Source organism: Acomys minous, assembly GCF_964271855.1.
Source record: "Acomys minous genome assembly, chromosome: 1".
NCBI classification, from domain to species: Eukaryota; Metazoa; Chordata; class Mammalia; order Rodentia; family Muridae; genus Acomys; species Acomys minous.
Genome location: NC_140483.1, coordinates 97,083,849 through 97,111,569, shown reverse-complemented (window position 1 = coordinate 97,111,569; position 27,721 = coordinate 97,083,849). Strand labels below are relative to the sequence as shown.

Below are 27,721 nucleotides of genomic sequence, written 5' to 3'. Positions count from 1 at the left end.
TAACCAGAAGGTAAGAACATGAATTTTGGTTCAACACCACAGTATACACTTATCTGTGACAGGTGTTCACTGATGCACTTTTGACAGCACTGGAGGGCCACTGGTCTCTGAGATCTTGCCACTACACTGGCCACACTCATGAGTCAGGACTGCTCACTCTGATACTCTGAGAATGACAGGCTAAACAGGAGTCCAGCTCCACACTGCTGTGTCTGCAGCTATCCACGGCTTCACATGCCAGCTCTCCCTGACTCATCAAGTGAGTCCCAGTGTCTCGTGGAGTGCCTTGCACTGTTTCCAGGGAAGACAAGATAGTGGACAGATGGCCCTGTGCCCTGGGGGTATACCCAGAGAGCATGGTGTGCTCACTGCTGTGCATTTTCTGAGTGATGCTGAGGGACCCAAGGAGGGGACTGGACCAACGCCACCTTGTTTTCCTCTCCAACACATTCAGGGAGGGACAAGGTTGAACTGCGTCCTCATGGCCTCACTTTTGTTTTGTTTATGAATCTTCATAAAGAGTTACGATGCCCATATAAAATGGAAAAACCAGCATATAAAGTCACAGTCTCGAACAGTTCTACAGAGTTCTCTAGATTTAGCAGCAGTGCTGCTACAGTCTGTGAAATAAAAACATGTCTATAAGACTGAGGACGGAGGGTTAGCAAGAATGGCTCAGTGGGTAAAGGGGCTCGGTGCCAAATCTGAGTTCAAGCCCCAGAATCCACATGGCAGAAGGGGAGACCAACTCCCACCAGCTGTCATCTAACCGCTACCTGCACACCCAAATACACAAAACAAAATAAATAAACGTTAAAAAACTAAAAGCCCTGAAAACGATGATAATAAATTAAAAGTTCCTGAAGAGACTATGGGTTTGGATGGTGGCCCTGGTGGCCTCAGAGGCCACCTAACAGAATAAGCTCTGGAACCGCAGTCTCTATAGAGCACTGCTATGGGGACCAAACAGATGTAGAGTCAATCTACTTGGCCCAATATTTAGCTCTTCCTTACATTTTTTGTCTAGTAATCATACTTTTTGAGATAGAAGTAGATATATTTATGTGTATTTCTTATCTAGTTGTGTAAAAATGAACAAACCCTTTTGGACTAACCAAAGCAGAAAAGAAAAAAAAAAAACTGGCTAAGCTGGGTGCAGTGGATCACACCTATAATCCAGCATTCAGGACGCAGAGGCAGGTGGATCATTGTGAGTTCGACACGACCCTGGTCTACAAAGCGAGTCCAGGACAGCCAGGGCTACACAGAGAAACCCTGTCTCAAAAAACCAAAACAAGACAGTGACTACATTTTAAGTGCATATAACCACAGGAAGCCTCAGTCCAGTATTTCAGCTTCCAAACAAGGCAAGGCTGTTCAACAGTGTATCCACAGACAGAGCATGCATACCCCGATGGGGCACAGACCTGGGTACTTCAGTCATTTTTGTCTTTAATCAGGGAAACTTGCAATATCAGGGGCTGTTAAGGCAAAGCGTAGGGGGTGTCTGCTCAGGCTCGAGAGGTCCTTGGGTGCAGAACACAGCGCATAACCCACCTTTCTCTTCCTGGGAATTGGCTCGTCAAAGAGCAGGTTGCTGGCCTCCGCCTCGTCGATGCCATCATCAGGGGGGGCAGGACTACGGAAGGGCTTGAAGCTGTCGGCGGACAGTGGCGGTGAGGGTGTGGATGGGTTGGACTGGTCACTAGGAGCACTCCAGCTCCAGTAGCCGCTGCTGCTGCTGCTGCTGGACGGCGCACCTTCCTTCCAAGACCCGCTGAGGCCCTCTGTGAGCACAGGGGACAGCAAGTGAGGGCCGCTGGGGAGGGAGTCTGGGCTCTGCCCTCACCCCTACAGTGAGCTCTCGCCCACTCCAGTCACACCGCACGACAGGGCTGTCTGGGCTCTCTGATGTGTGTTGTGTCGTGCAGCATTCCTACCCTGGGATCGGTGGAGATTATACAAAAACAAGAAAATAATCGGTACTTCTTCTTCACCAACCCGAGAGGCCTCTGGGTTTGCCAGCTGCATCGCTTCTCAGTGGGAAACGGCCTGTGGTACTCTCCCAAACCAGCTGGCCACCAAGTGTGCCCGCCCACACCTTTTAGAAAGGTGTTAGGCCTATGACTAAGGTTCTTGGGATGTATACATAAAAAATTAGATCAAGATGTAAGATTCTATGAGAAATAGTCATTTCTAGATAGGCATCTCAAGCAACTTCGCACTGATGATTAAGACAAATAACAGTGTCTTACATTCTGACTCTTACACCCTTTTAACTTAGTTTTCAAAATCAGCGTGTGAAGTAATGGGCTTTGCGATGGCATTTCCATACATCTGTGTCATTATATTTTATTCTAGCCCCTCCTTCCCTCTGGCGCCCCCTTACGATCTCCTCCTGTACAGTCATCGGTTTCTCCACCTCTGCTCTCATGCCATGTGTTCCAATTCACCCTCCATGGTACGGGGTGGCTCATCTGGGGCCTCAAGCATTGGCACATTTGACACTCAGGATAGAGTATCCCCAATTGACACTGGCACAGAGAGTCCATCCACCTGCCTACCAAAGGCCAGGGTGCGAACCGCTACCGGCCCTCGGTCCTCTGTTGTGAGCATGTCTTATCTGTGGTGGCTGAGCTGGATCTCATCAGAATTGATTGGCAATACCTAATGACTGGATTAGTGCTCAGTGTAAGTAGGAAGTCTGATGCAGAGATAGCTTCCTGTTAATTTCAGAGGAGCGGGGCTTATAGTCACTGTAGATTTAATCTTTTAAGCTGCCCAAACTTAGCATGCCTATACATTCTACTTTCTTTCTGGATAATTTCTCTTCCATATTTATGTGCATTGTGAATGTATTAAAACTCTAATTATGAGGCAGTAGGAAATCCCAAAATGCCTCATTAAAAAATACTATTAATGTCTGTGTAATTCCTGACGAAGCAAAGATGTACTGTAGACTAGCCATTTGTGGAGGAATCACTACCCATACCTAATTATAGATTTCCAGGGAATTCCTCAAGTACATCCAGCAAAACGTTGAGTAAAAGTTTTAAACTGCCTCCTAACAGAACAGTCCTTCTCTGATACAGAAAAAGATCACAACAGGCTTCCCAAACTCACTCATGCTCCGTAATTCTGGAGAACGACTTCCTCCCATTGGTGGGAGATATCAAATTCAGTAGTTGAGCAGTTATTAAAAAAAATCCATCCACCCACCCATTCATTCAGGGGAAGATTCTGTGTAAGCAAGTATGTATGTATGTATGTATGTATGTATGTATGTATGTATGTATGTATGTATTTATTCATTCATTCATTCATTCATTCATTCATTGTTATTTTGAGGCAGGACCTCTCTGTGTAGGTCAAGTTCATTCGTTCATTCATTCATTCACTCATTCATTTAGTTATTTTGAGGCAGGGTCTCTCTGTGTAGACCAAGCTGGCCTCATTAATTTACAGAGATGTACTTGCCTTTGTCTTTTTCAGTGCTGAGATTAAAGGCATGCGCTACTACACCTAAGTTGTTTTTTTTTTAACTTCTTAGCTATGGTTATTTATTATATATTATTATATATATTATATAACTATAGTTATTATAGTTATTTTAAATAAATGCACAGGCATACTCTGTTGCTATGATAAAAGAAGTTAGCCTTTACGTATCAAAATGCTTATTTTAATTTTAACCTTTAAATACAAAGGAACAATAAAACGTTCTCAATTAAAAAACTGTACAGTAAAAAATAATGATTAATTAAAACTATCTCCTCCCCCCACAAAGGATTCAAATGAATTACTTGGATGTTTTTGGGGTACCCCAACTTTACTTGCAGCAACGCAGCCTGGCTGAGGAAGGCAAACTCGGGCATCCATTTGCTAAGAGGCTCCAAAGGCCAGGCCACTAAGCAAGAATGGCCACTTCATCTCAATGCATGTACGTCTGCAGTAAATGTAGGTTCATCTATGTGTAAGTCTGTATTTAAACACACCCCCCTACACACATCCTTGTGTGTATGCAGCCTGGTACCCTAGTCTAGCTTTGGACGGTCTGTGTGGATCACGCTGGAAGCTCCCTCATAGTCTCAGAACACAGACTTCTCGCCAGGCATCCATGGCATGGCCTGCCATCATCCACCTTTATCTCCCACTGTCTGCTTTCCTGATTTATCATTTAGATTAAATGAAGCAATGTCATATCACGATTAGGACGGCAGATGTGGAGCCAGGAAGACAGGAACTAGAAACGTAGTTCCACCATCTGTAAGTCAATAGATCCACACTGCCTTGGTTTACTTAGCTGTAAAGTAATGACAATGGTATCCCATAGACTTGCTGGTGGAAATACAATGAGATACAGCAAGCAGCATGCTCAGCAGACAGAAGGCCAGTGCTCAGTCAGTATGCTAGCTATGACTGGGGCGTGACTGACAGCTTGCTTCCCAGAGAGACTATACATGCTCTGGGATTTATTGATACTCTATTGATATAGTCAAATCATCTAGGTTGGAGCTGAGAAACATATACTGAACTCATGAAATGGACTAAGTCATTCTCTAAGGTTATAAAGTATAGGATAATGCTTTTACAAACTGCTGGATCTTCAGTACTTCTCAGGCAAAAAGAAATGCTGCTGTGAAAGCAAGATCATCAGACTATTCTCCCTTTCCCTGAGGAAAAGGGAACATAAGCTCTGTACAGATGTGTCCTGGGAGGAACTCAACAAATGTGAGCTTCCTGGGTGAGTACATGAGAATGCTGTGTGGGAAGGACTGTAAACTTTGTCACAGGTGAAAGCAGTCTTGGCGGGCTTTGCCCTTGGACACAGCACGGATACTCCCTGAGATTAACCTTGAGATAGACTGGGTGGAGCCATCTTGGGCCTGGAATTCAGGAAGCAGACCTGGGGACTCCACCTGGACTATTGTTTTTCTAATAGACCCTCAATGGGAGAAGGAGACCGCCCCTTGCACGGGAAAGACAGGCAGGCGGAGAGGACAGAGGTTCAGACTGGGCTTGAGCACACGTGGATCAGTGAACAGGCCAGACCTGAGACACCTAGGGACCCGTCCCGTGGAACGGGTACTGGAAGGTTCACTCTTTTTTCCCTTTAACTTTTTTTCCCTCTTGTGTAAGCTAATTGGGTTGTATAATAAAGTTTAATTGTTAAGAAACAGAGCCAACAGCTGCGGTCTTTGGGACAGAGGAGGAGGGGGAGGCTGATGGCCCAGAGTCTCTAATTGCCCACATTTTCCCTGACTTGCAACCAACTGTTCATGTGGGAGGAATGAAATGCCTGGGAGAGGCCTTGCTCTGGTGCCAGTGTGAACTTCCCAAAGACCGCCCTCTGCACTCACCGTTAGGCCGGACGGGAGGGCTGCGGACCAAAGGGCTGGTTGACAGGCTGGTTAGGACCATGGCTGCCGTCACCTTGTCCATGTCCAGTTCTTCTGAAGATTTTCTGCAAAACAGGAAGAAGTGCTGTCTGTCCGTGCTCACTCCACCCATGGTGGCCAAGCGAGGCATCACAGGCCGCCATGTTTACCTTCTAAGGAATCCTCGGGAAAATGCAGTGTTCTGCCCGCCAAGTGATCCAATCAAAGCCATATATATATGGGACGAAAAGGGCATTTTCACTCACTATTCACCCAACAACTGTTTCTTGAGTATGCTATGAGCCAGGCAGATACTGCGGCAGGCACCAGTGCCTCATGATGGAAAAGATAACCAACCAGCAGGAATAAGATAATTTCTGGTAGTTGCAAGCACTATGGAGGATGTTAGCAGTGGATGTAACAGTGCCTAAATGTCTCTGAGGTGATATGAAGGTAAGAGGGACTCAGTTCTGGGAGCGGAGAGAAGTTTATTCCTGCAGGGGTGCAGCGCTGTTTCTGTGGCCGTGGGGCAGTGGAATGTGTCGCCTGTACCTGTGTGGAGGAGAGTCACTGAACACTTTCAGCAGGCCCACTGACACAACAGGGCTAGAACTTGCAAACCAAAGCTGAGCTGGCGTCGTGCAGAATGGAGTTTAGGAAAGGCAGAACAGAGAAGGAAGGCGGTGAGACAATGCACAGGATGCAGATTAAAAAAAAAATGGTGGCTAGGAGCCGGGTAGGTACAGTGGCTAGTGACTCTGTGGGACTGCGGAGGGGGTAGATGGTGGTGTTTGGACAACTGGGAGGGGTGTAGGGGGAAGATGGTGTCTGAGAGGCTCCAGGATCAGGATGAGCCCTCCAAGAGCCGCCACTAAGGTGAGAGCAACTGGGTGAGAAAAGCCTTCAGGTGCTTAAACTTGAGAGTCCTCTGCTGCCCTTTACGCTCCGCCCCTACCTTCTTTCTCTGTGTGTGTGTCTATGTTTATGTGGGTGGGTGGATGGCTGGAGGGGCTCTGTGCATGCATGTGCAAGGCTGATGTTAGGAATCTTTCTGTGTGGCTTTTCTACCTTACTCACTGAGGTGGGGTAGTGGCAGCCGGCTCGCTCGGGATTTCTCATCTGTACCTGTAGAGGCTGGAATCACAGGTGAGCAACTGACAGGTAACTGGATTTCTAAGGATCTGAACTCTGGGATTCTGATCACTGAGCAATCTCCTCCACTCTCAAGCTTGTTTTTTTTTACTTTATTTTCCACATCGGACTCAAGGGAGAACGGGGCGTGGGGACAGCTATGGCGATTGATCACTGAGTGAGAGAAAAAGGTGGCTCTTGTTTAATTCTGGCCAGCTAACCAGGAAGCTGGAAGGCAGACAGACACACACCACGGGACTGGAGTCAGTTTGTGTAAGCTTATTTCTATGGAGATGATAAATCTAATGAGGCAAAAATATATGTAGTACATTGACATAAAATAAATGACACTGCCTCCCAAGAGACGAGCATTTTCCAGTTAGCTAACAGTTGAGAAAGCACAACTGGGGATTAATAAGCCATATCTGCAGATGGGTTGCCACTTTTAGGATTTGTAGACTTTGGAAACTTCACAGCATCCCTTCACAACTGAGTGGAAAACCTTCTCCCAGAAATCCAAATGGTGTGTGTGTGTGTGTGTGTGTGTGTGTGTGTGTGTGTGTGTGTGTGTGTGGCAGGTGGTGGTAGTGGTGCTTGAGACACCAACAGCATCTCGATGGAATTTAGAATCATCACGGCAACACACTTGGGAGCCTGCCTGTGAGGAGTTTATTAGATTAGATGAACTGAGGTTGAAGGCCTGCCTTAAATGTGGGCTGAGACAGTCTACGGCTTAGAGGCTGGACTTAATCAAAAGCCCACTCCTTGCTTCTCAACTTCAGATACAAGGGGATCATCCGCCTCAAGCTCCTGCACGGTGGTTTCCCTGCAGCCACGGGCTATACTCTCAGCTATGAGCCAAAACACGCCTTCCCTTCCATTGCTTTGGCCAGGTATTTCATCATAGCAACAAGATGAGCGACTAACACAGCACTCAATTAGTTTCATTACGAACTTACAGAAAAATTATTTGACTTTCTGATATCCACCGTGATACTAAATTCTTATTCTTATATTATTTCTTTTAACCCAAGGTAGCAGAGGATGTAAACCTTTGACATTTTCCCATATAATTCTTCTCTAAGTCCCTTAGGTGCTTATTTCCCAAACTGTTCCACCAAAATGTAAATTATTTGTTTTGGTGACTGGCAAATAAAAATACTTTTATAAGCAGTCAGGTGCGGTGACGCATGCCTTTAATCCCAGCACTCAGGAAGCAGAGGTGGGTGGATCTCTGAGTTCGAGTCCAGCCTGGTCTAGAAAGTGAGTTCCAGGACAGACAGGGCTACACAGAGAAACCCTGCCTTGGAAAACAAAAGCAAAACACACATCCTTCTATAAGCAATAAAACTGCTTCCATGGAAGCTTACAAGGCAATGGCATACACTCAGCAGAGAACTGCGTACACACTCAGCTGCTGTGCAAGTTTTCTGTTCATTACAGCACACAGGAAAGGGGATGCTGGTTTCGGACAGAAATGGAGTCTCTGAAGCAGCACCAGGGAAGGAGGGTAAGGCACTTTCATGCTCCCCTGAGTGTTGTGTTAGCTCAGCTTCCCCACGCAGTCATGACCACCGAGGGAAGGCATGAGGAGAATGGGGCCGCCGAAGCCTTGTAACACTGCTGTGGGCACATCTGGTAGGCACTTGCATCTTCTTTTCCAAGACTGAATGACAGCTTCTCTTTGTGATGGTCAAGCCCCTCGCTGTCAATTTGATTGGATTTCAAATCACCTATGAAACCTGTCTCTGAGTATATCTGTAAGTTTGTTTTCAGAAGATTAACCTGAGAGGGAAAATGCACCTGAGTATGGGTAGCGCCACCCAAGGCTGGGAGGGGAAACGCACCCGAGTGTGGGTAGCGCCACCCAAGGCTGGGAGGGGAAACGCACCCGAGTGTGGGTAGCGCCACCCAAGGCTGGGAGGGGAAACGCACCTGAGTGCGGGTAGCGCCACCCACAGACTGAGACAGAAAATGTACTCCAATGCGGGTAGTGCCACTGAGATCCTAGGCTATAAAAAGGAGAAAAGGCTGAGCGCCCACATTCGTCTTGTTCTGCTTTCCAATGGTGAACACAAAGTGACCAACACTCAAAATTTCCCGCAGTAATGGATGGTACCCCCAAAATGATGCAGTCTAGAAATGATACAGTTCGGGGTCTTGGTTGGGTTCATTTTCTCTGCCAGCTAAAGGTTTGAAAGGCAAGAAAAATCTGAAGCACAACAGGTGGCAGCAGAGAAATCTCAGGTGCCACAGACAGAACTAGCAGCTAAGAAAGACACCTATGGGGTGTGAAGAGGGCTGGGGTGTGGTGGTGGTGTGTGAGGAGGCTGTGGTGTGGTGGTGGTGTGTGAGGGGGCTGTGGTGTGGTGGTGGTGTGTGAGGGGGGCTGTGGTGTGGTGGTGTGGTGGTGTGTGAGGGGGGCTGTGGTGTGGTGGTGGTGGTGGTGTGTGAGGGGGCTGTGGTGTGGTGGTGGTGTGTGAGGGGGGCTGTGGTGTGGTGTGGTGGTGTGTGAGGGGGGCTGTGGTGTGGTGGTGGTGGTGGTGTGTGAGGGGGGCTGTGGTGTGGTGGTGGTGGTGGTGTGTGAGGGGGCTGTGGTGTGGTGGTGGTGTGTGAGGGGGCTGTGGTGTGGTGTGGTGGTGTGTGAGGGGGGCTGTGGTGTGGTGTGGTGGTGTGTGAGGGGGGCTGTGGTGTGGTGGTGGTGGTGTGTGAGGGGGGCTGTGGTGTGGTGGTGGTGGTGTGTGAGGGGGCTGTGGTGTGGTGGTGGTGTGTGAGGGGGGCTGTGGTGTGGTGTGGTGGTGTGTGAGGGGGCTGTGGTGTGGTGTGGTGTGGTGTGGTGGTGTGTGAGGGGGCTGTGGTGTGGTGTGTGAGGGGGGCTGTGGTGTGGTGTGTGAGGGGGGCTGTGGTGTGGTGGTGGTGGTGTGAGGGGGGCTGTGGTGTGGTGTGTGAGGGGGGCTGTGGTGTGGTGGTGGTGGTGTGAGGGGGGCTGTGGTGTGGTGTGTGAGGGGGGCTGTGGTGTGGTGGTGGTGTGTGAGGGGGGCTGTGGTGTGGTGTGGTGGTGTGTGAGGGGGGCTGTGGTGTGGTGGTGGTGGTGTGTGAGGGGGCTGTGGTGTGGTGGTGGTGGTGTGAGGGGGGCTGTGGTGGTGGTGGTGTGTGAGGGGGCTGTGGTGTGGTGGTGGTGTGTGAGGGGGGCTGTGGTGTGGTGTGGTGGTGTGTGAGGGGGGCTGTGGTGTGGTGGTGGTGGTGGTGTGTGAGGGGGGCTGTGGTGTGGTGGTGGTGGTGGTGTGTGAGGGGGCTGTGGTGTGGTGGTGGTGTGTGAGGGGGCTGTGGTGTGGTGTGGTGGTGTGTGAGGGGGGCTGTGGTGTGGTGTGGTGGTGTGTGAGGGGGGCTGTGGTGTGGTGGTGGTGGTGTGTGAGGGGGGCTGTGGTGTGGTGGTGGTGGTGTGTGAGGGGGGCTGTGGTGTGGTGGTGGTGGTGTGTGAGGGGGCTGTGGTGTGGTGGTGGTGTGTGAGGGGGGCTGTGGTGTGGTGTGGTGGTGTGTGAGGGGGCTGTGGTGTGGTGTGGTGTGGTGTGGTGGTGTGTGAGGGGGCTGTGGTGTGGTGTGTGAGGGGGGCTGTGGTGTGGTGTGTGAGGGGGGCTGTGGTGTGGTGGTGGTGGTGTGAGGGGGGCTGTGGTGTGGTGTGTGAGGGGGGCTGTGGTGTGGTGGTGGTGGTGTGAGGGGGGCTGTGGTGTGGTGTGTGAGGGGGGCTGTGGTGTGGTGGTGGTGTGTGAGGGGGGCTGTGGTGTGGTGTGGTGGTGTGTGAGGGGGGCTGTGGTGTGGTGGTGGTGGTGTGTGAGGGGGCTGTGGTGTGGTGGTGGTGGTGTGAGGGGGGCTGTGGTGGTGGTGGTGTGTGAGGGGGCTGTGGTGTGGTGGTGGTGTGTGAGGGGGGCTGTGGTGTGGTGTGGTGGTGTGTGAGGGGGGCTGTGGTGTGGTGGTGGTGTGTGAGGGGGGCTGTGGTGTGGTGGTGGTGGTGGTGTGTGAGGGGGGCTGTGGTGTGGTGGTGGTGGTGGTGTGTGAGGGGGCTGTGGTGTGGTGGTGGTGTGTGAGGGGGCTGTGGTGTGGTGTGGTGGTGTGTGAGGGGGGCTGTGGTGTGGTGTGGTGGTGTGTGAGGGGGGCTGTGGTGTGGTGGTGGTGGTGTGTGAGGGGGGCTGTGGTGTGGTGGTGGTGGTGTGTGAGGGGGGCTGTGGTGTGGTGGTGGTGGTGTGTGAGGGGGCTGTGGTGTGGTGGTGGTGTGTGAGGGGGGCTGTGGTGTGGTGTGGTGGTGTGTGAGGGGGCTGTGGTGTGGTGTGGTGTGGTGTGGTGGTGTGTGAGGGGGGCTGTGGTGTGGTGTGTGAGGGGGGCTGTGGTGTGGTGTGTGAGGGGGGCTGTGGTGTGGTGGTGGTGGTGTGAGGGGGGCTGTGGTGTGGTGTGTGAGGGGGGCTGTGGTGTGGTGGTGGTGGTGTGAGGGGGGCTGTGGTGTGGTGTGTGAGGGGGGCTGTGGTGTGGTGGTGGTGTGTGAGGGGGGCTGTGGTGTGGTGTGGTGGTGTGTGAGGGGGGCTGTGGTGTGGTGGTGGTGGTGTGTGAGGGGGCTGTGGTGTGGTGGTGGTGGTGTGAGGGGGGCTGTGGTGGTGGTGGTGTGTGAGGGGGGCTGTGGTGTGGTGGTGGTGGTGTGAGGGGGGCTGTGGTGTGGTGTGGTGGTGTGTGAGGGGGCTGTGGTGTGGTGGTGGTGTGTGAGGGGGGCTGTGGTGTGGTGTGGTGGTGGTGTGTGAGGGGGGCTGTGGTGTGGTGGTGTGTGAGGGGGCTGTGGTGTGGTGTGGTGGTGGTGTGTGAGGGGGGCTGGGGTGTGGTGGTGGTGTGTGAGGGGGCTGTGGTGTGGTGGTGGTGTGTGAGGGGGGCTGTGGTGTGGTGTGGTGTGGTGGTGTGTGAGGGGGGCTGTGGTGTGGTGGTGATGGTGTGTGAGGGGGCTGTGGTGTGGTGGTGGTGTGTGAGGGGGGCTGTGGTGTGGTGTGGTGGTGTGTGAGGGGGGCTGTGGTGTGGTGTGTGAGGGGGGCTGTGGTGTGGTGGTGGTGGTGTGAGGGGGGCTGTGGTGTGGTGTGTGAGGGGGGCTGTGGTGTGGTGGTGGTGGTGTGAGGGGGGCTGTGGTGTGGTGGTGGTGTGTGAGGGGGGCTGTGGTGTGGTGGTGGTGTGTGAGGGGGGCTGTGGTGTGGTGGTGTGTGAGGGGGGCTGTGGTGTGGTGTGGTGGTGTGTGAGGTGGCTGTGGTGTGGTGGTGGTGTGTGAGGGGGGCTGTGGTGTGGTGTGGTGGTGTGTGAGGGGGCTGTGGTGTGGTGGTGTGTGAGGGGGGCTGTGGTGTGGTGTGGTGGTGTGTGAGGGGGCTGTGGTGTGGTGTGGTGTGGTGGTGTGTGAGGGGGGCTGTGGTGTGGTGTGGTGTGGTGGTGTGTGAGGGGGCTGTGGTGTGGTGGTGATGGTGTGTGAGGGGGCTGTGGTGTGGTGGTGGTGTGTGAGGGGGGCTGTGGTGTGGTGTGGTGTGGTGGTGTGTGAGGGGGGCTGTGGTGTGGTGTGGTGGTGTGTGAGGGGGGCTGTGGTGTGGTGTGGTGTGGTGGTGTGTGAGGGGGGCTGTGGTGTGGTGTGGTGTGGTGGTGTGTGAGGGGGGCTGTGGTGTGGTGTGGTGGTGGTGTGTGAGGGGGGCTGTGGTGTGGTGGTGTGTGAGGGGGGCTGTGGTGTGGTGGTGTGTGAGGGGGGCTGTGGTGTGGTGGTGTGTGAGGGGGGCTGTGGTGTGGTGGTGTGTGAGGGGGGCTGTGGTGTGGTGTGGTGGTGTGTGAGGGGGGTTGTGGTGTGGTGTGGTGGTGTGTGAGGTGGCTGTGGTGTGGTGTGGTGGTGTGTGAGGGGGGCTGTGGTGTGGTGTGGTGGTGTGTGAGGGGGGCTGTGGTGTGGTGTGGTGGTGTGTGAGGGGGGCTGTGGTGTGGTGGTGGTGGTGTGTGAGGGGGGCTGTGGTGTGGTAGTGGTGGTGTGTGTGTGGATGTGAGGAAGCAAGTGCATGCAGTGGATAGACAGCGAAAAAGACCCTCAGTGAAGCAGATGGGGACTGAGGATGCCGGAAGACCCAGTTTCTTCTAGAGGCCTGGGATTTTCAGAGCCCCTGAAGTCTTTTTGAAGACAGGTAAGGTAGCTGATCAGTCTGCAACTGTTGTGAGACATGCCCCTATCAGGCCTTGTGAACCTGTTGAGCTAATCCACCAGCAGGGGCCTGCTGGCAGGAGACCAGAGCCTGGCAGCTTTTGTCTCAGGTCAGCAGGGTGAGGAAAAGTCAGGCTATCTTGGAAACCTGCCACCTTTATACCTAGCCATGGCCCTTCCTTCTCCCCACCCGCCTGCCTCCCAGGGAGCCTAGCTCCTGGTCTCTCAAGACTGTGAGACAAAATGAACTGTCGTGGCTTCTGTCAGGTATGTGATCACCGCAATGAGGAAATGGACAACTAACACATTGTTATTAACAAAAGTTCTAAAAGCAGCATAAAAGGAGCAGGCTCGCAGCACACGGAAACCGCATGCTTGAGAACGGGAAGGCACCACCATGCCCCCCCAATTCCTCACAGTGCTTGTGGGATACCCTTCCATACCCACCAAACACCCTTCCCCCCAATTTTCCTTATATCATTTTCAAAGTCTTTTTTTTTTTAAACATGTAAGGCAAACTTTTTGTTTGGATGTCTGGCTGATAATTCAAAAACTGATGAAGGCCCTGGAGATAGCAAGCTAGCTTTAGTTTGGAAGTTTCATCCATGCTGGCTGGCTCCCAGCGCGCTGGGTGGTGCTAAGGTGGCTGCCAGAGAGAGAGCTGTCAGTAGGGCCGCTCATTTGCAAAGTCTGCAGTCTACTGACTGGCCGAGCAGGATGTCCCCATGAGTACATTATTGCAAAGTCTTACGGAGGCAAACAGCCACTTTCTGTTGGAACTGGGATCCTCTCACAGGGAGGTCCTCTGCTACTATAAGCCTGGCTAAAAAAGTCTGTGGCTGAGCAGGTCAGAGGCACTAATGGGGGAAGCAACAGCTGCTGCTTCTGAGTGGCTGTGCTGCCGTCCACAGGTGGTGTTCCTGCAGGCTCCGTCTGTGGTGGACAGCAGAGACCTAAGCGGGGAGAGGGCTAGAAAAGAGTGACTGGAGAATGCTCAGTCGTAAGTGGGGGTCTTCATCATTCCCTCCAAGGCTTAGAGAGCACTGTGGAGGGGGGAGGGGAGGGGAGGGAGGGCAGGCGCAAGAGCTGGAGTATGGGTGAGGTGTTGTGGAATGCTAAAGTCAAAAGCACCTCTGAGTACCTGCATTGAAGACGGGGCAGGGGAGGGGCTCACAGGGGGGTGCCACACAGGGGAGTGCCACACAGGGGAGTGCCACACGGGGGAGTGCCACACGGGGGAGTGCCACACGGGGGAGTGCCACACGGGGGAGTGCCACACGGGGGAGTGCCACACAGGGGAGTGCCACACAGGGGAGTGCCACACGGGGGAGTGCCACACAGGGGGGTGCCACACAGGGGAGTGCCACACAGGGGAGGGGTTCACAGGGGAGTGCCACACAGGGGAGTGCCACACGGGGGAGTGCCACACGGGGGAGTGCCACACGGGGGAGTGCCACACAGGGAAGTGCCACACAGGGGAGTGCCACACGGGGGAGGGGCTGCTGGAGGAATAGGAGGCTTTTCTTTTAGTGTTAAGCCACTGGTAAGGTGCTCATGTTCCTGTAGAGAACTTCTCACTTATGCTTCTTCAGTGTTCCCAATGATTGCCTCACCTAAATAATGCATAAGGAAAGCGTAAATGTAGAAAATGGATAAGAAAAAAAAAAGGCATTAAATCAGAAGTGGAACTTACTGGAAGAAAGGAGAGGAGGGATGGAGAAGGTAACGAGGTATAAACATGATAAAATACATTATATACACATGTGAAAATATTACAGTGAAATACACTGTTCTGTATAATAAATGCTAATAAAACATTAATAAACAAAACCGAAAAAGATGGCTTATGTGGATTTTAAAACGAGAAACAATAGATAACATGTCACTATAAACTATGCATTTATTTTACACTGCCAAAACTACTAGTACATTTCAAAATGATGACTGACCCTCATAAAGCAGATTTCCAATGAAAAACAAAAAAGGATAATACAAATCAGCCTAAGCAAGGATTTTTATGTTTGCTTAGCTTTTGCAATTTTTGAGACAGGGTCTCACTATGTTTTCCTTGCCAGCTTACTGTATAGATGGGCTGGCCTTGAATACTGTGGCAATCCTCTGCCTCTGCCTCTAGAGTGCAGGGGTCATAGGAGTAGTGTAAGCTAGTGGCCACAGCTAATCAGGGCATTTGCGTATCTGGACTACCTTTAGGTTTTCCATTAGTACTGGAGGTGACCACGCCCATCAACAGCCAAATCACAGGAGTGTCTGACTCATAGTCACTTAATCCAGGTCTCTCAGAGGAAGATTTGGATCAAGTTATAGGATGCTGTAGCCTTGTGCTAGAGTTGTGTTTTTGTTTTTATCTTTGTTAATTTCTTTTGGTACTGTACTATCTAATTAGTGATTAATTAGTGCTGCAGATCAAATCCTTATAATTAACAGTAAGAGATGATACATGCAGTGGAATCCGCTACACTTGGGAGAAAGTGGCTATGAAGCCTGCTGGTACATTTAGAGTAAGTAGCTGGCACCTGGGTCATAATAAATAGCCTCTCTTAATTTGAGATTAAAATTGAATTTCAATCCCACACCAATCCCATATTTACTAAAGATACAGACCTAATTAAAAAATTAACCTTTCCTCTACATTTATCTTGAGTGTTACAGACCTTCGTAATACTTAGAGTTATTGTTAAAGGAATAGTAATCTTCACTGCCACTTTACACATTATCCAGGCCTCATATTGGGGTGGTTTCCACAGGACTTCGTGAAGGCCAATCACCGGCAGGAAGGTCCTGGCTTGCCTAGGTGTCTCGTGTTAAGGAGGTGTTGGGAAATGGGGGGCAGAAGGGGGGCGGGGCAGAGCTTGGACCAGCATATAGGAGCTGTGTGATGATTGTGTTCTTCTAACTCAAAAAAAAAAAAACAAAAAAACAAAAGACCAAAAAAAAAAAAAAAACCCACAGGACTTTCAAGAAGATAAGAGAGGGAGAGAGAGGGGGGAGAGAAGATCGATCTTTACTTTAGAAATGGATGAAAGGAAACCACGTGGACAGGAAAGAATCTTAGGAGAGGTTGCTCAGGCGAGTGAGGCTCCCTGTATTCTAGCAGAGCCAGGCTCTCGGCCTCCGCGGAAGCAAAGAACAGCACGTGGCTCTGCAACAAGCCATCAGAGGGCTCTGCATCAGTGTGTCTCCTTACACGCACGGTCCTGGGGAGATCCCTTAAGCTGAGGCTCTTTAAACTGTGGCTCCATCTACACAAGGGGTGTACAGTGAGGCTTCTGGGAGGATTGAATGAGAAACTGTATGTGCGCACCAGCGCCAGCCTCCGACCCGCTGCCCAAGTCCAAGTTCAGCGGCTGGTACCAACACTCAATTGAAAACACCCATGACCCAGGAAAGGTCTCTTCCCTCACTCCTTCCTCAAAGCCAGCAATAGCAGCTGTTTTCTCTGTCTTTCCCTTTCTCTGATGTAGATGTGTGCATGTGTGTATGTGTGTGTGTGTGTGTGTGTGTGTGTGTGTGTGTCTGTCTGTCTGTCTGTCTGTCTGTCTGTCTGTCTCCTATGGATTTCAGGAATGACAAAACTGCTCCCAGCTCCTCCCTCTGTAGGAGGCCTGTGGAGGTGCAGCTGCGGGCCCCTCACCAGGACCTCAAGTTGATGCTGTGACAAAGAGACAGTTTAGCACATCAGGGGTCTCCACAAAGAGTCCAGCAAGCTCAGGCAGATTACGTGCTGAAGGAGTCTCCTCTATCCATTCTCTGTGAGGACTGTGGGCTAGAGGCTGCCCCAGACTTGACACTCGCTGTCTCCAGATAAAACAGCAGCCTGGCCTCTGGGCTCCGGGTCAGTGGAAAACCAGACCTTACTCTCCCTTTCCCTAGTTTCCTTTATGCTGCTCTGGCAATAGCTGCACACCAGAGGAAGAGTATCGATCTTGTGATCATGTGAGGTGAATGGGGGGATGAATGCTGAGGTTGAAGCCAGCTTGAGTGCTACCAATCTCAGGAAGGGCGGGTTTGTGGGTGGCGAGTGACACAAGGCTGCTTTGGCGGTGGACAGACTGAGCCTGGTGTGACGTGCTGCGCAGCTTAGGATGGCCTCCACCTTCTGTGGGGGGGTCTTCTCCTTATCCTCAAGGTTCTAAGGAGGCACCAATGGCTCACAATGGGGCTCAGTGGGAACTGCTTGAGAAAGGTTCATGAGCAATCAGATTTGTTTTATCAGAAAAGTTGCCTCTGGCTGCCTGTGGAAAATGACTTCCTGGAGGTCAACAACAGGTCTGTGGCAACAGGCTGTAAGATGATGTCATCTGTGACATGAAGAGGAGGGCAGGGAAGTGTGGGCAATCTCAGTTCACACAGACCTCAGGTCCCAGGGTCTCATACAAGCTGGGCACAGCAGGTATGGCCCTGAGCAGTCAGCTGTGGCAGCGCTTACACGCTCAGCCATCCGTCTCTGCCTTTTCTTCTTTGGAGCCCTCTCTTGGTGAGTGCCAACTAACAGGGTCTCCCTCCCCTGGCCACCTCCACCATCGAGGAGGAGGCATTACACCCTAGGGGGTCATGAACAACATTTATGTACAATTAAAGTGCTGTGTGCAGTAAGAAGTGACTATCTTTCTGAAATTAGGACAAATCCTGTCATCCACTGGAATCTGTCTGTTGTCTAGGCTGAAATGAGCCAATTCTTTTGCTTTCAGTGCTGGGCTCAGGCCCAGGGCTGCACATGTGAGGGAAGGAAAGGTTCAGCTGCAGACTTGTGACTGACTACCTGGGAATAAGAGCTAGAACAGAAAGTCCTGTTCTGGGATAAACTGCAGAACCCACGCCCAAGCTTGGAATCCAGGAAGGTTTTACTGAGAGTTCGGGAAATGAGATGTGAGAACCATTCATGTGATTAGGCACAAAATCTTCTTTTTTCTATAGGAATTTTCTAAGAAAACTAATAAGTGTCGTGACAGTTTGATAAGAACAGACCCCACAGGTCCATACAGCTGAATGCTTAGCTTAGGGACTGGTAACACTTGAGGAGGATCAGGAGGCGTGGTCTTGTTGGAGGAAGTGCGTCACAGGGATGATGGGCTTTGAGGGCTCAAAAGCCCAAGCCAGGCCCAGTAGCTCTCTCTCTCTTCCTGCTGCCTGTGGCTCTGGATGTAGAATTCTCGGCTGCTTCTTGAGTATCCTGTCTGCCTATGTGCCACCATGCTCCAGTGCCATGACGATGACAGACCAAACCTCTGAGGCTGTAAGCCAGCTCTAATTATATGCTCACTGCTGTGGTCATGCTGTCTCTTCACAGCAATGGAACAGCGACTAAGACAGATGCTAACTGTCCACCTTATTTTTCTAAGAAAGGGTCTAAGACAGATGCTAAGTCTCTAATGTAGGCACTGCACTGGCCACTTTATTTTTCTGAGAAAGGGTCTAAGACATATGCTAACGTCTCTAATGTAAGCACTGCACTGGCCACTTTATTTTTCTGAGAAAGGGTCTAAGACAGATGCTAATGTCTCTAATGTAGGCACTGCACTGTTCACCTTATTTTTCTGAGAAAGGGCCTTTCACTGGGTCTGGACATTGCTAAGCAGGCTAGACTTGCTAGCCAGGTCTACCTTTCTCTAACTCCCCAGGGCTGGGGTTACAAGTGCTTGCCACCATGCCTGGCTTTTTACATAGATGCTGGGGAAGCCCACTCCCAGGTTGCACGGCAAGCACTTTACCAACTGAGCCATTTCCCCAGCCATCCTTTTTGTTGTTGTTTTTCGAGACAGGGTTTCTATGTGTAGCCTTGGCTGTCCTGGACTCGCTTTGTAGTCCAGGCTGGCCTTGAACTCACAGAGATCCGCCTGCCTCTGCCTCCCAGAGTGGTGGGATTACAGGCATGTGCTGTAACCAAAACTGTGCCCGGCTCCCAGCCATACTTTTAGCTGCTGTATCTTTTAAGATTATAGAGAAACTCAGAGAAGCATTCTGCAGTCTTGATCAAACAACACAAAAGCTCAACACATGCAAGGCAACATCAACTAAGATTTCTGGAACTACCAGTGTTGAGGATCGATTTTAACAGTTTCTAATTTATGATGAACTGATACTTTTATTAACTACATATAAATAATGGCCCTTGGAAATCACTGCACATTGCTAGTCCATTGGAAGGTGGCAGGGTCCAAGATGCGGTGGCTGGAGCTGAATGCAGATGAGGAGCAAAGATGAAGGATGCTGCAACACTATGGCAGGATGTGTATCCAATAGCCACTGGATTCATCCCAGTGGTACCCGGGTTGTGGACAGAACACTGTGCTGGCAGGGAAAAGGACCAGGATGTCCACAAGGAAGGCTAGATACGGAAGGAGTTTCAAGGCAGCAGGCTTATTATTCAAGAACCCTCAGCACAGGAGTAGTAACAACATGGTGAGTGTGTGATGAGGACACTACAAATCCAAATTTCTCAAAAATAATGAGCAATGGCTCAACAGCATGGGGACAGAGAAATGACTTCTTGGGAGTCCCTCCTGCTTTCAGGATGGAGTTCAAAGTTCTACATGACAGACCTTGGCTTCCTGTGACCTGAGTCAATTCAACCTCTTTCTATGGAACTGCAGTGCAGGATGCTTTCCCAGTGTTTGGTGGTCCTCCCTAAGCATCCAGGGTCCTCTTCCCCAGACTTGGCCTCCAGCTCTGCCCTCTGCTGGTTCCCTCTTCTTGCCTGCCCCCACCTGCAATCAGTACCCAGCTCAAAACTACTGCCAGAGGCTTCCTTCTGCCAGCTGCTTAGTGCTGTGCCAGAGTCCTTAACACTGTATATTGAATGCTTGTTGCATTTCTAGTGTTTTCTCTCTGCCTCTGCATAGGCCAGGGCTTACTCAGTCTTGCATCTCTCTACTCTTAGGCAAGTTCTTTGTGAAGGTTTTGGGGACACTGCTAGTGATAGTAGCTGAGGGGTGATAGGCAGAGGGACCAAGACATCTAAAAGGCTCCTGTGGTTACCCACTCTCACGCTGTCGTCTTGCTGAACTTGGCAATTCTTTACCTCCTCTCATGGAAAGCAAAGGAGCTTTTTTAGCTTTTAAACAGATCGTCCCTGTAAATAGTTTTTCTATTGCCCACCCACCCCTCAACGCTACCTTACCTAGGCAAAACTGATTTTTCTCCAGTGTCTCTGATGATTCTTTTATATTCACAAAGCCTCGCGGACCCACTAGTAAACTCTAGAACATCAGCAAGAACATTATGAAATCCTAAGTGCCAAATCCCCAGAAAACGATTCTGTGTGACGGGTCGGACTTGATGGAGTGAGCAGACTCACAGAGTGCAGCTCGGAGAAGTGCCTCCGCCACCCCTCAGGGGCTCTTTCACTTCGGCTACAGCCAACATGGTCTTCCAGGAGCCACAGGCAGTCTGAATCCATGTTCCCTCTGAACATGTGATTAGAACGTGGGCCTGCCACTTACACATCATGTGACGAAAGAGAAGACCAGAGAAGATGTGACAAATTGTTTAATTTCTTTTGACAGTGTGTACTTTGTGGGTCTCTGTGCATATGTATCTGTGTCTATGTGGGTTGTTTTGCACTGCTTGCAACTGAGGCACATCCATGTGTGTCTGGGTCCTGTGTGCACTTATGCATGTATCTGTGTGAGTTGGTATGTATGCATCTCTGTGTGAGTTGGTGTCTTGTGGTTCTGTGTTGAGTATCTCTGTGTGTGTATGTGTTCAAATGCTGTACATATGTGAGTCTGTGCTTCCCTGGCTTTGTTTCCAGGGGCAGCTGGCCTTTTCATTCCTATATATTTAAGATGAAGGCCTTGCTAGTTTCTCTTCATCCCCCTTGGGGTGTGCCTGCTATCCTCAGAAGTCCATGCAAGGCCATCACTCTCTCCAGGAACCTGTTGGCTAGGCTGCCCCCGGCCAGGCTGGTGTGTCTGTTCAGGCTGCCAGCCAGCTGCTTCACAGTCCTGCCTTGTCGGCAGGGCCTATCATCCATTCAGGGACAGCAGGGTCCACTAAAATGGGAAGGCAGAGCCCAATGTCATTCAGGAAGCCTGAAGTTAGCAGTCTGCTTGCTCAGTAATGTCCCAGTTACCCACAAGGAGAAAACTGCCATCAAAGCTGCATCTCTCACTCATGTTCATGGCAGGTCATCCATGAGGTACTGTGTGTATCATTATGTCATTGCCTGGAGGCCTCAAGTCCGTTTATGCCTCTCTAATGTAGAGAGCTGCTAGTCTCAGTTTATGGTAATAATCATTTTATGCAGGCAGGAAAGTGAGAGAAAACAAGTCCTGTGTTTCCTGGCTTGCCACTTAAGAGTTATGGATAAAGTCAGTGTCCCCAAGCCAAAAACAAGCCAACAACAATACCAAAACTCAACTAGGCTTAAAAAGACAGTGTTCCTTATTTCTGCTGCCTCCTTTACCTGTAACAGTAGCTACTGTGCAGACACCAAACAGACGGCATCTCCTGGCCATGCTTAGTGGCCATGTATGTTTCTATCGATGTAGAGAAGTTCAGCCATCTTTCCCAAGCAAGCCACTGCAGTAAGCACCCTCGGAGCATGAATGGGACTCCTACTCCATCCAAAAGGCAGTTTTGCAGCCATGGCTGCCCAGGTGTCAAAGAAGGGACTCAGAATGAATTCTGAGGCTGAGGCCCCACTCTTCTGAATACCCACATTAGGCCCCTATCAAAGGGGCACACTTCTTCACACGCCAGGGTCATGGGACTGGTGAGGAACTGATGTGCCAGAATCAATCCCTAACTTTCATATCTGGCTTCAAAAAGGAAATAATATAATCTTTAGCGTCTTCTTTGCAGTCACAAATAATATTTATTGTAAATCAAGGGTGCTATACTACTATAGGTTAAATTGCCAGTGTGTGTTGTGTCATAGCCACATTCTACTAAGAAACAGACTTGGGATGTGCGTGTGTGTGTGTGTGTGTGTGTGTGTGTGTGTGTGTGAGAGAGAGAGAGAGAGAGAGAGAGAGAGAGAGAGAGAGAGAGAGAGAGACTGACTCTCTTTTTTTAAAGCTTTATTTTTTTATTTTTAAATATATTTTATTAATTTATTCATATTACATCACAATTGTTATCCCATCCTTTGTATCCTCCCATTCCTCCCTCCTTCCCCTCCTTACGACTGTGACTGAGGGGGACCTCCTCCCCCTAGACTTGCAATTTTTTAAAAGGAAACTCAGCCATCTCCATGACTTTGCTCCTGCCTTTTTTTTTTTTTTTCTTATTTTGAGGCAGTATCTCATATGTAGCTCTGACTGGCCTAGACACTATGTAGACCAGGCTGGTTCTGAACTCAGAGATCTGCTTCTGCCTCCTGAGTACTAGAGTTAAAGGCACATGTCATCAGACCTTGTCTATGACTTGGTTTCATTGTAGGCATAGACATAGTTTTATGTGATTGAAATATTCATGTGAACTAAAATGTAACTCACTTCAGATTCTATATTTAATTTTGTATTCAATTAAAAATTTTTATAAAGTAAAGAATTTTCTTTTTACTTACATATATACGGCTTTGTCTACATAAGTGAGAACAAAGCGTTTAAAAGTTGAAGTCAAGCTGGGCAGTGATGGCACATACCTTTAATCTCAGCACTCAGGAGATGCAGGTGAATTTCTGAGTTTGAGGCCAGCCTAGTCTACAAAGTGAGTTTCACGACAGCCAGGGCTACACAGAGAACTACACTCTTCTCCAAAACTGAAGTCAACAGTGAACAGATTAAATTAAAGGCCAGTTATCCATTAGGCAGAGTCTTTTCCCCTCCTTTTTTTGTTTGAGACTGGCTCTGCCTATGTAGCCTTGGTTGGTCTAGAACTCTCTATGTAGACCAGACTGGCCTTGAACTCACAAACGTCCCCTGTCTCTACTTCCCAAGTGCTAGGATTAAAGGCATTGGCCAGCTGGTGGTCACTTTCAAAATTACTTTCAACTGTTTTCCTTTAGTATTCTTATAACATACTTAACACATTTTTATTCTTAAAGCCACACTTTATTTTAGGTATAGCAATATACTTTACCTGTTAAATAACACTGAAATAGAATGGCTTGATACAGCTTTAAACAGAAGGAAAAGGTAGGTGTGTGTGTGTGTGTGTCTGTGTGTGTGTGTGTGTGTGTGTGTGTGTGTGTGTGTGTGTGTAGAGATTTCAAACTACAAACCCCTTTTCCAAAACAGTTTTAAAATCCCCTTTTCCCAAATGGGTCAATGTAACAAATACATTAAAAGGCTCATCCTGTCTGGTCCCTACTGCACTGTCAGAGGAATTGAAAAGAGCCCAACTTTCAGGGTCTGCCTCAGTGGAATGCCCTGCGGACTGAGACTGAAAAGTTGACTCTTTCCACTTCAATGGCGGGTGAGCTCAATTCTCTTTCCCACCACACCATGAGGGGGGAATTCTCAAAGAGTACAAAGTAGAACAAAGTCACCTCTATCACCTCTTTCATGGCTTATAGCAGACCGCACATTAGCAGTTAGGACACTGGAATGTCCCCACGTCCAGGGAAGCACTTGACTCTGCAGGGTTCTCATGCACACACATTACTGGGTCTATTTTCACTGCTTTTTAAATTTATATTTTAACCATGTTACTAACATACATTTACACAAATTCATACAGCCTTCTTGACAGCCAATCAATTTGAACAGTAAATATATACATCTTGTTCCTTGAAAGTGATAATCCTATCACTCTTTATATTTGCTTAGAATAGCACCATTCGAACGCTATGAAATCACCCCCACCAAAGACAGAACAATTGCACATTTAGCTGTGCCTACCAAGCATGACTTCCCCAGAGCACACAGCGGAAGAATCTGATGCCATCAGAAACAGAATGCATAGTTTATGGCTGGACACAGCGGTTAGATCAGTAACACGGATGGGTGGCCCCAGGCCAGGAGGCCACGGGCCAGACTGTATCCAGTTCCCTGTAATAAGAGGTGGATGAATACAGGTCAGTAATGCTTAAAAGGGTTTAGGCTAAAGCCAAGTAAAGGACACAGCTAGGGAGAGGAAAGCACTGTTTCCTATTTCCTCTGAAAACAATACAGATGGCGTGTATGCTTAGGACTCCAGGATTAATATTTAATATAAAAGGCCTCAGTCTGAATAGCTGGATGGCTATCAGGTCGCATATTATTTCCACTTACGCTGACTCTCCTTTAGGTCCTCTCACTTCTGTGGTAGCAGTGTCTGGGAGCACTTACTGTAATGATATGTTGATTAAACTACCCTGAGCTTGCTTGCTCCCTGTATCTTTCAATTCTATGCCGTTAGAAAGTTCCAGATATATGGAATGCAAACAGGCCTCTATTAGTATGAAGCTCGGTGCATACCTGTTTTCTATTTTTGAATCCTTACGAAGAAGGCTTTCCACATACTGCCAGAGTACCTATGAGCTTATGATATGACATAAAGATTGCAGAAGCTGGCTTTATCTGAAATGCGATGGGAAAATGGGCTACTTCAAATGATCATCAAAAAATAGAAGGAAAAAAAAAGCTTTCAATGTGACCCATGACAAACTCCACTTGCACTTCTTTTCCACGTGCTATGCTATTTCTATGCAGGTTCAGCTACACAGACAGGAGGAGGCACCAGCTTTCTTCTGTAGACAGGCAACATGTCTAAGAGTTCACAGGGAGAAAGTCCGTGTCAAGTTTGACTTCTCCAGGAAGCAAACACCAAGATGGACTCGGTTCTGTGAGAGACAGATACAGTGAGAAAAATCTCCACAAAGATGGAGGAAGGCTGGGGGGAAATCTCTGAGCACACGGATGAGGTACTGAGCAGGCCTGCCAGTTAGACAAGCCCCGGTGTCCAGAATGGACTGGCTTTAGCGCCCTTGCTTAGCCACGCCCTTGAAGCAACAAGCACAGTGACAGCGTAAATTGCAGTGGCCAAGAATCCAAACACCCAGGCTGGCACTTTCTGCCCTCTAAGAGGACTATTTTCCTGATCAAACAGGTTTATCACTGGGACCATAGCAACTTAGTTCAAAAAAATCCCCAGTAGAAACACTGCCTCAGCTTTTCTGAGATACATCCTCAGATCAGTTTGCTGCTGTTGTTTTCCTGACCAGGCCTAGCGTGATGCCTAGTTTTTATGTCAACTTGATACAAGCTCTAGTCATCTGAGAAAACCTCAATTGAGAAAAATGCCTCCATAAGATCAGGCTGTAGGCAGCCTGTGCGGCATCTTCTTAATTAGTGATATAGGAAGACCCAGCCCACCATGGGTGGTGCCATCCCTGGGCTGCTGGTCCTGGTGCTGTAAGAAAACTGGCTGAGGGGGCTGGAGAGATGGCTCAGCGGTTAAGAGCACTGACTGCTCCTCCAGAGGTCCTGAGTTCAATTCCCAGCAACCACATGGTGGCTCCCAACCATCTATACTGGGATCTGATGACCTCTTCTGGCCTACGGGGGTATATGCAGGAAGAGCACTGTGTACATAATAATGATGATGATGATGATGATGATGATAATAATAATAATAATTAATAATAATAATAATAATAATAATAATAATAATAATAATAATAATAATAAAGAAAGCTGGCTGAGCACGCCATTGGGCATAAGTCAGTGACAAGCTGGCTTCACGGCCTCTGCGTCAGACGCTGCCTTCAGTTTCCCTCCTGGTGTGGCCTCCTGCCTGGGCTTCTCTTGATGGATTATGATTCAGGATGTGTAGGTGAAATAAACCCTCTCTCCTCAAGCTGCTTTTGGACATAGTGTTTCATCACAGCAACAGGAATCCTGTCTAGAACACCTGGGTTTCCATGTTTCATGGTAGAGAAAAGTAAGGGGGTGAGCAGTCTGGGACTGTCTACTGTAGAGGTGCAGCTCATAGAAAGCACCAGAGAAACCAGAATTGTTCAAACATACGGGCTTTTTTTCTTCAAGGGAAAGAAATGACACCTGTTCACCCAGAAGGCTGGAGTGGGTGTTGTCTGACAGCCTGGTGATCATCTGCTAGCCTGTGAAGCCAGCCCTCATCCGAGTCTCCTGAGCACTGTTTAGGCCCTGACCCTGAGCGCTGTCTCTCAGTCAATAGAGCCCATCTTTACAGAAAGGGGTCCCATGTGCTTTGCGTTCTCTGTCAACAAAACTATCCTTAGGCATACGACAAACTCTTCCTCCCTTGGCCCTTACCCTGAACACTGTCTCTCCGTCAATGAGAACTCATTCTTGTGGAAAAGGTCACAGGTGTTTTGCTAAAGAGATGTACTTTGCAGGCTGGAGAGATGGTTCAGTGGTTAAGAACACTGACTGCTCTTCTGAAGGTCCTGAGTTCAATTCCCGCAACCACATAGTGGCTCACAATCATCTATAATGTGATCTGATGCCCTCTTCTGGCCTGCAGGGGTACAAGCAGGAAGAGCACTGTATTCGTAATAAGTAAATAAATAAATCTTTAAAAAGAAAAAAAAAGATGTACTTTGCAAAGGAGTTTTGCTATAGCCATGCCTAAAGCTTTGTTGTGATAACTTCCACGTGGAAGCTTTTTTTCTCCAAAGTTTTATTGTGCTAAAATGTGTAAGAAAAATAAACCACTTGGTCAGACTCTGCAAGCCTCTGACCCAGCACCAGCCAAAGTCGTGCTGACCCGAGACAACTGTGATGCTTGCAAAGACCCCCACCTTCTATCTCTGGAACACTTTGAGGGCCGTTAGAATCGCCTTTGCTGTGCTGCTCAAACCCAGGCCATAACCTCAGTCCCTAGGTAAGTTTAAGAGTCAGCATTTATGTTTAGTTCCTAGGTTTCCATTGTAGTTCTAGCCTTGGGGAGGCACTGTTCATGAGCTTGGCCAATCCGTGAGAACCCATAAGGTCAACAGTAGTATTGTCTTTACTGTTAAAAAGGAGGAAACTAAGCCCAGACAGATACCGTGATTGACAAAGCTTGGATTCCATCCAGGCAGTTTGATACCAGCGTCTGTTTGTGATAGACTAAATATACTGGCCTCTTCAAGATCCACTAGTTAGCCCTACCACCCAAGGTAGCAGTATTTGGATGTGGTGTTTAGAAGTGGAACAGTTTGAGATGAGGTCCCGAAAGCAGAGCCCCCTACAGGGTACAATCTATGCCCTTGTCAGAAAAGGAAGGAAAGCTGACTGTGCTCTCAGCCCTGCAGGGCTGCCACCTGCATGCCAAGAACCAATGTGCTTTGACCTTGGACTTTAGCCTTTACAGCTGTGGGAGTGACTGCCCACTATTATCTCACAATAGCACAAGTCTCTAAGACAATGCTTTCACCAGTTTGCTGGGGAAGGAAGTCTGGCAAGCAAGTGTGTGGCTGCCAGCCATGCGTAAGTAGCCCTTTAGTAGACTACAACTACTTCTGAGAGGCTGACATACACAACCTGGATGCCAGTGGCATGCCCTCTGCAAGCTGGATGAAGGTGGGCAGCGAGAAAGAAGGCCTCCCACCCCTGTGAGTTCAGAGAGCGCTGAGTAAGAGGCGGTGTCCAGGCCGCAGCAGCAGCTGCTCCTCTGTGACATCACCCACCAGTGGTTCCCAGTATATTTCTGGTCTCAGTTCCAACTCATGAGCTGTCCGTGTTCTAGCCTCCTAGTGACAGATGCCAGAGACCACAGCTGCGAGGCTGGATGCTGACAACAACCCTGATAATCTTGGTGGTAATGGCCAGCCACATCAGCAACAGTAGACTTGCTACCTTTTGTTTAAGGGCAAGGCCCTAGAGCACGAAATAAATTGCATGACTTCTGCTAAAGCAAGGGGGCTTGCTTCGTGAGCCACGGTCACTTGGGATAAACACGCATGTGGATTATGAGGAAACAGTGAAGGCAATGGCCCCATCAGTTCCTCTTCTGTGATGGCCACCTTTTGAATGACAAGAGTGATGATGTATTTTACTGTGGGAAAGCTCAAAGCCATCAAAGAAAGCAGGTGTCCTGAAGGGCGAGGCATGTGTGAGAGCTGTATGCGAGAAGCCAGAGTGCTCACCAGGACTGGCCTGGCACCAGA

At 49.3% G+C, this 27,721-nt stretch overlaps 1 protein-coding gene across 2 annotated transcripts in view; it reads right to left on the bottom strand.

Annotated features, from left to right (window-relative positions):
• ZNF704 (zinc finger protein 704) overlaps positions 1 to 27,721 on the bottom strand; it is a 185,963-nt gene that overhangs the window by 37,062 nt on the left and 121,180 nt on the right. For both annotated transcript variants that reach the window (XR_014780071.1, XM_084786077.1), the window contains exons 3-4: positions 5,361 to 5,464; positions 1,558 to 1,787 (exon numbers count right to left, since the gene is read on the bottom strand). Coding sequence is in view for 1 of the 2 variants with exons in the window: in XM_084786077.1 (XP_084642203.1) it covers positions 1,558 to 1,787; positions 5,361 to 5,464 (334 nt within the window). In the remaining variant the exon portion in view is untranslated. The remainder of the gene's footprint in view (positions 1 to 1,557; positions 1,788 to 5,360; positions 5,465 to 27,721) is intronic.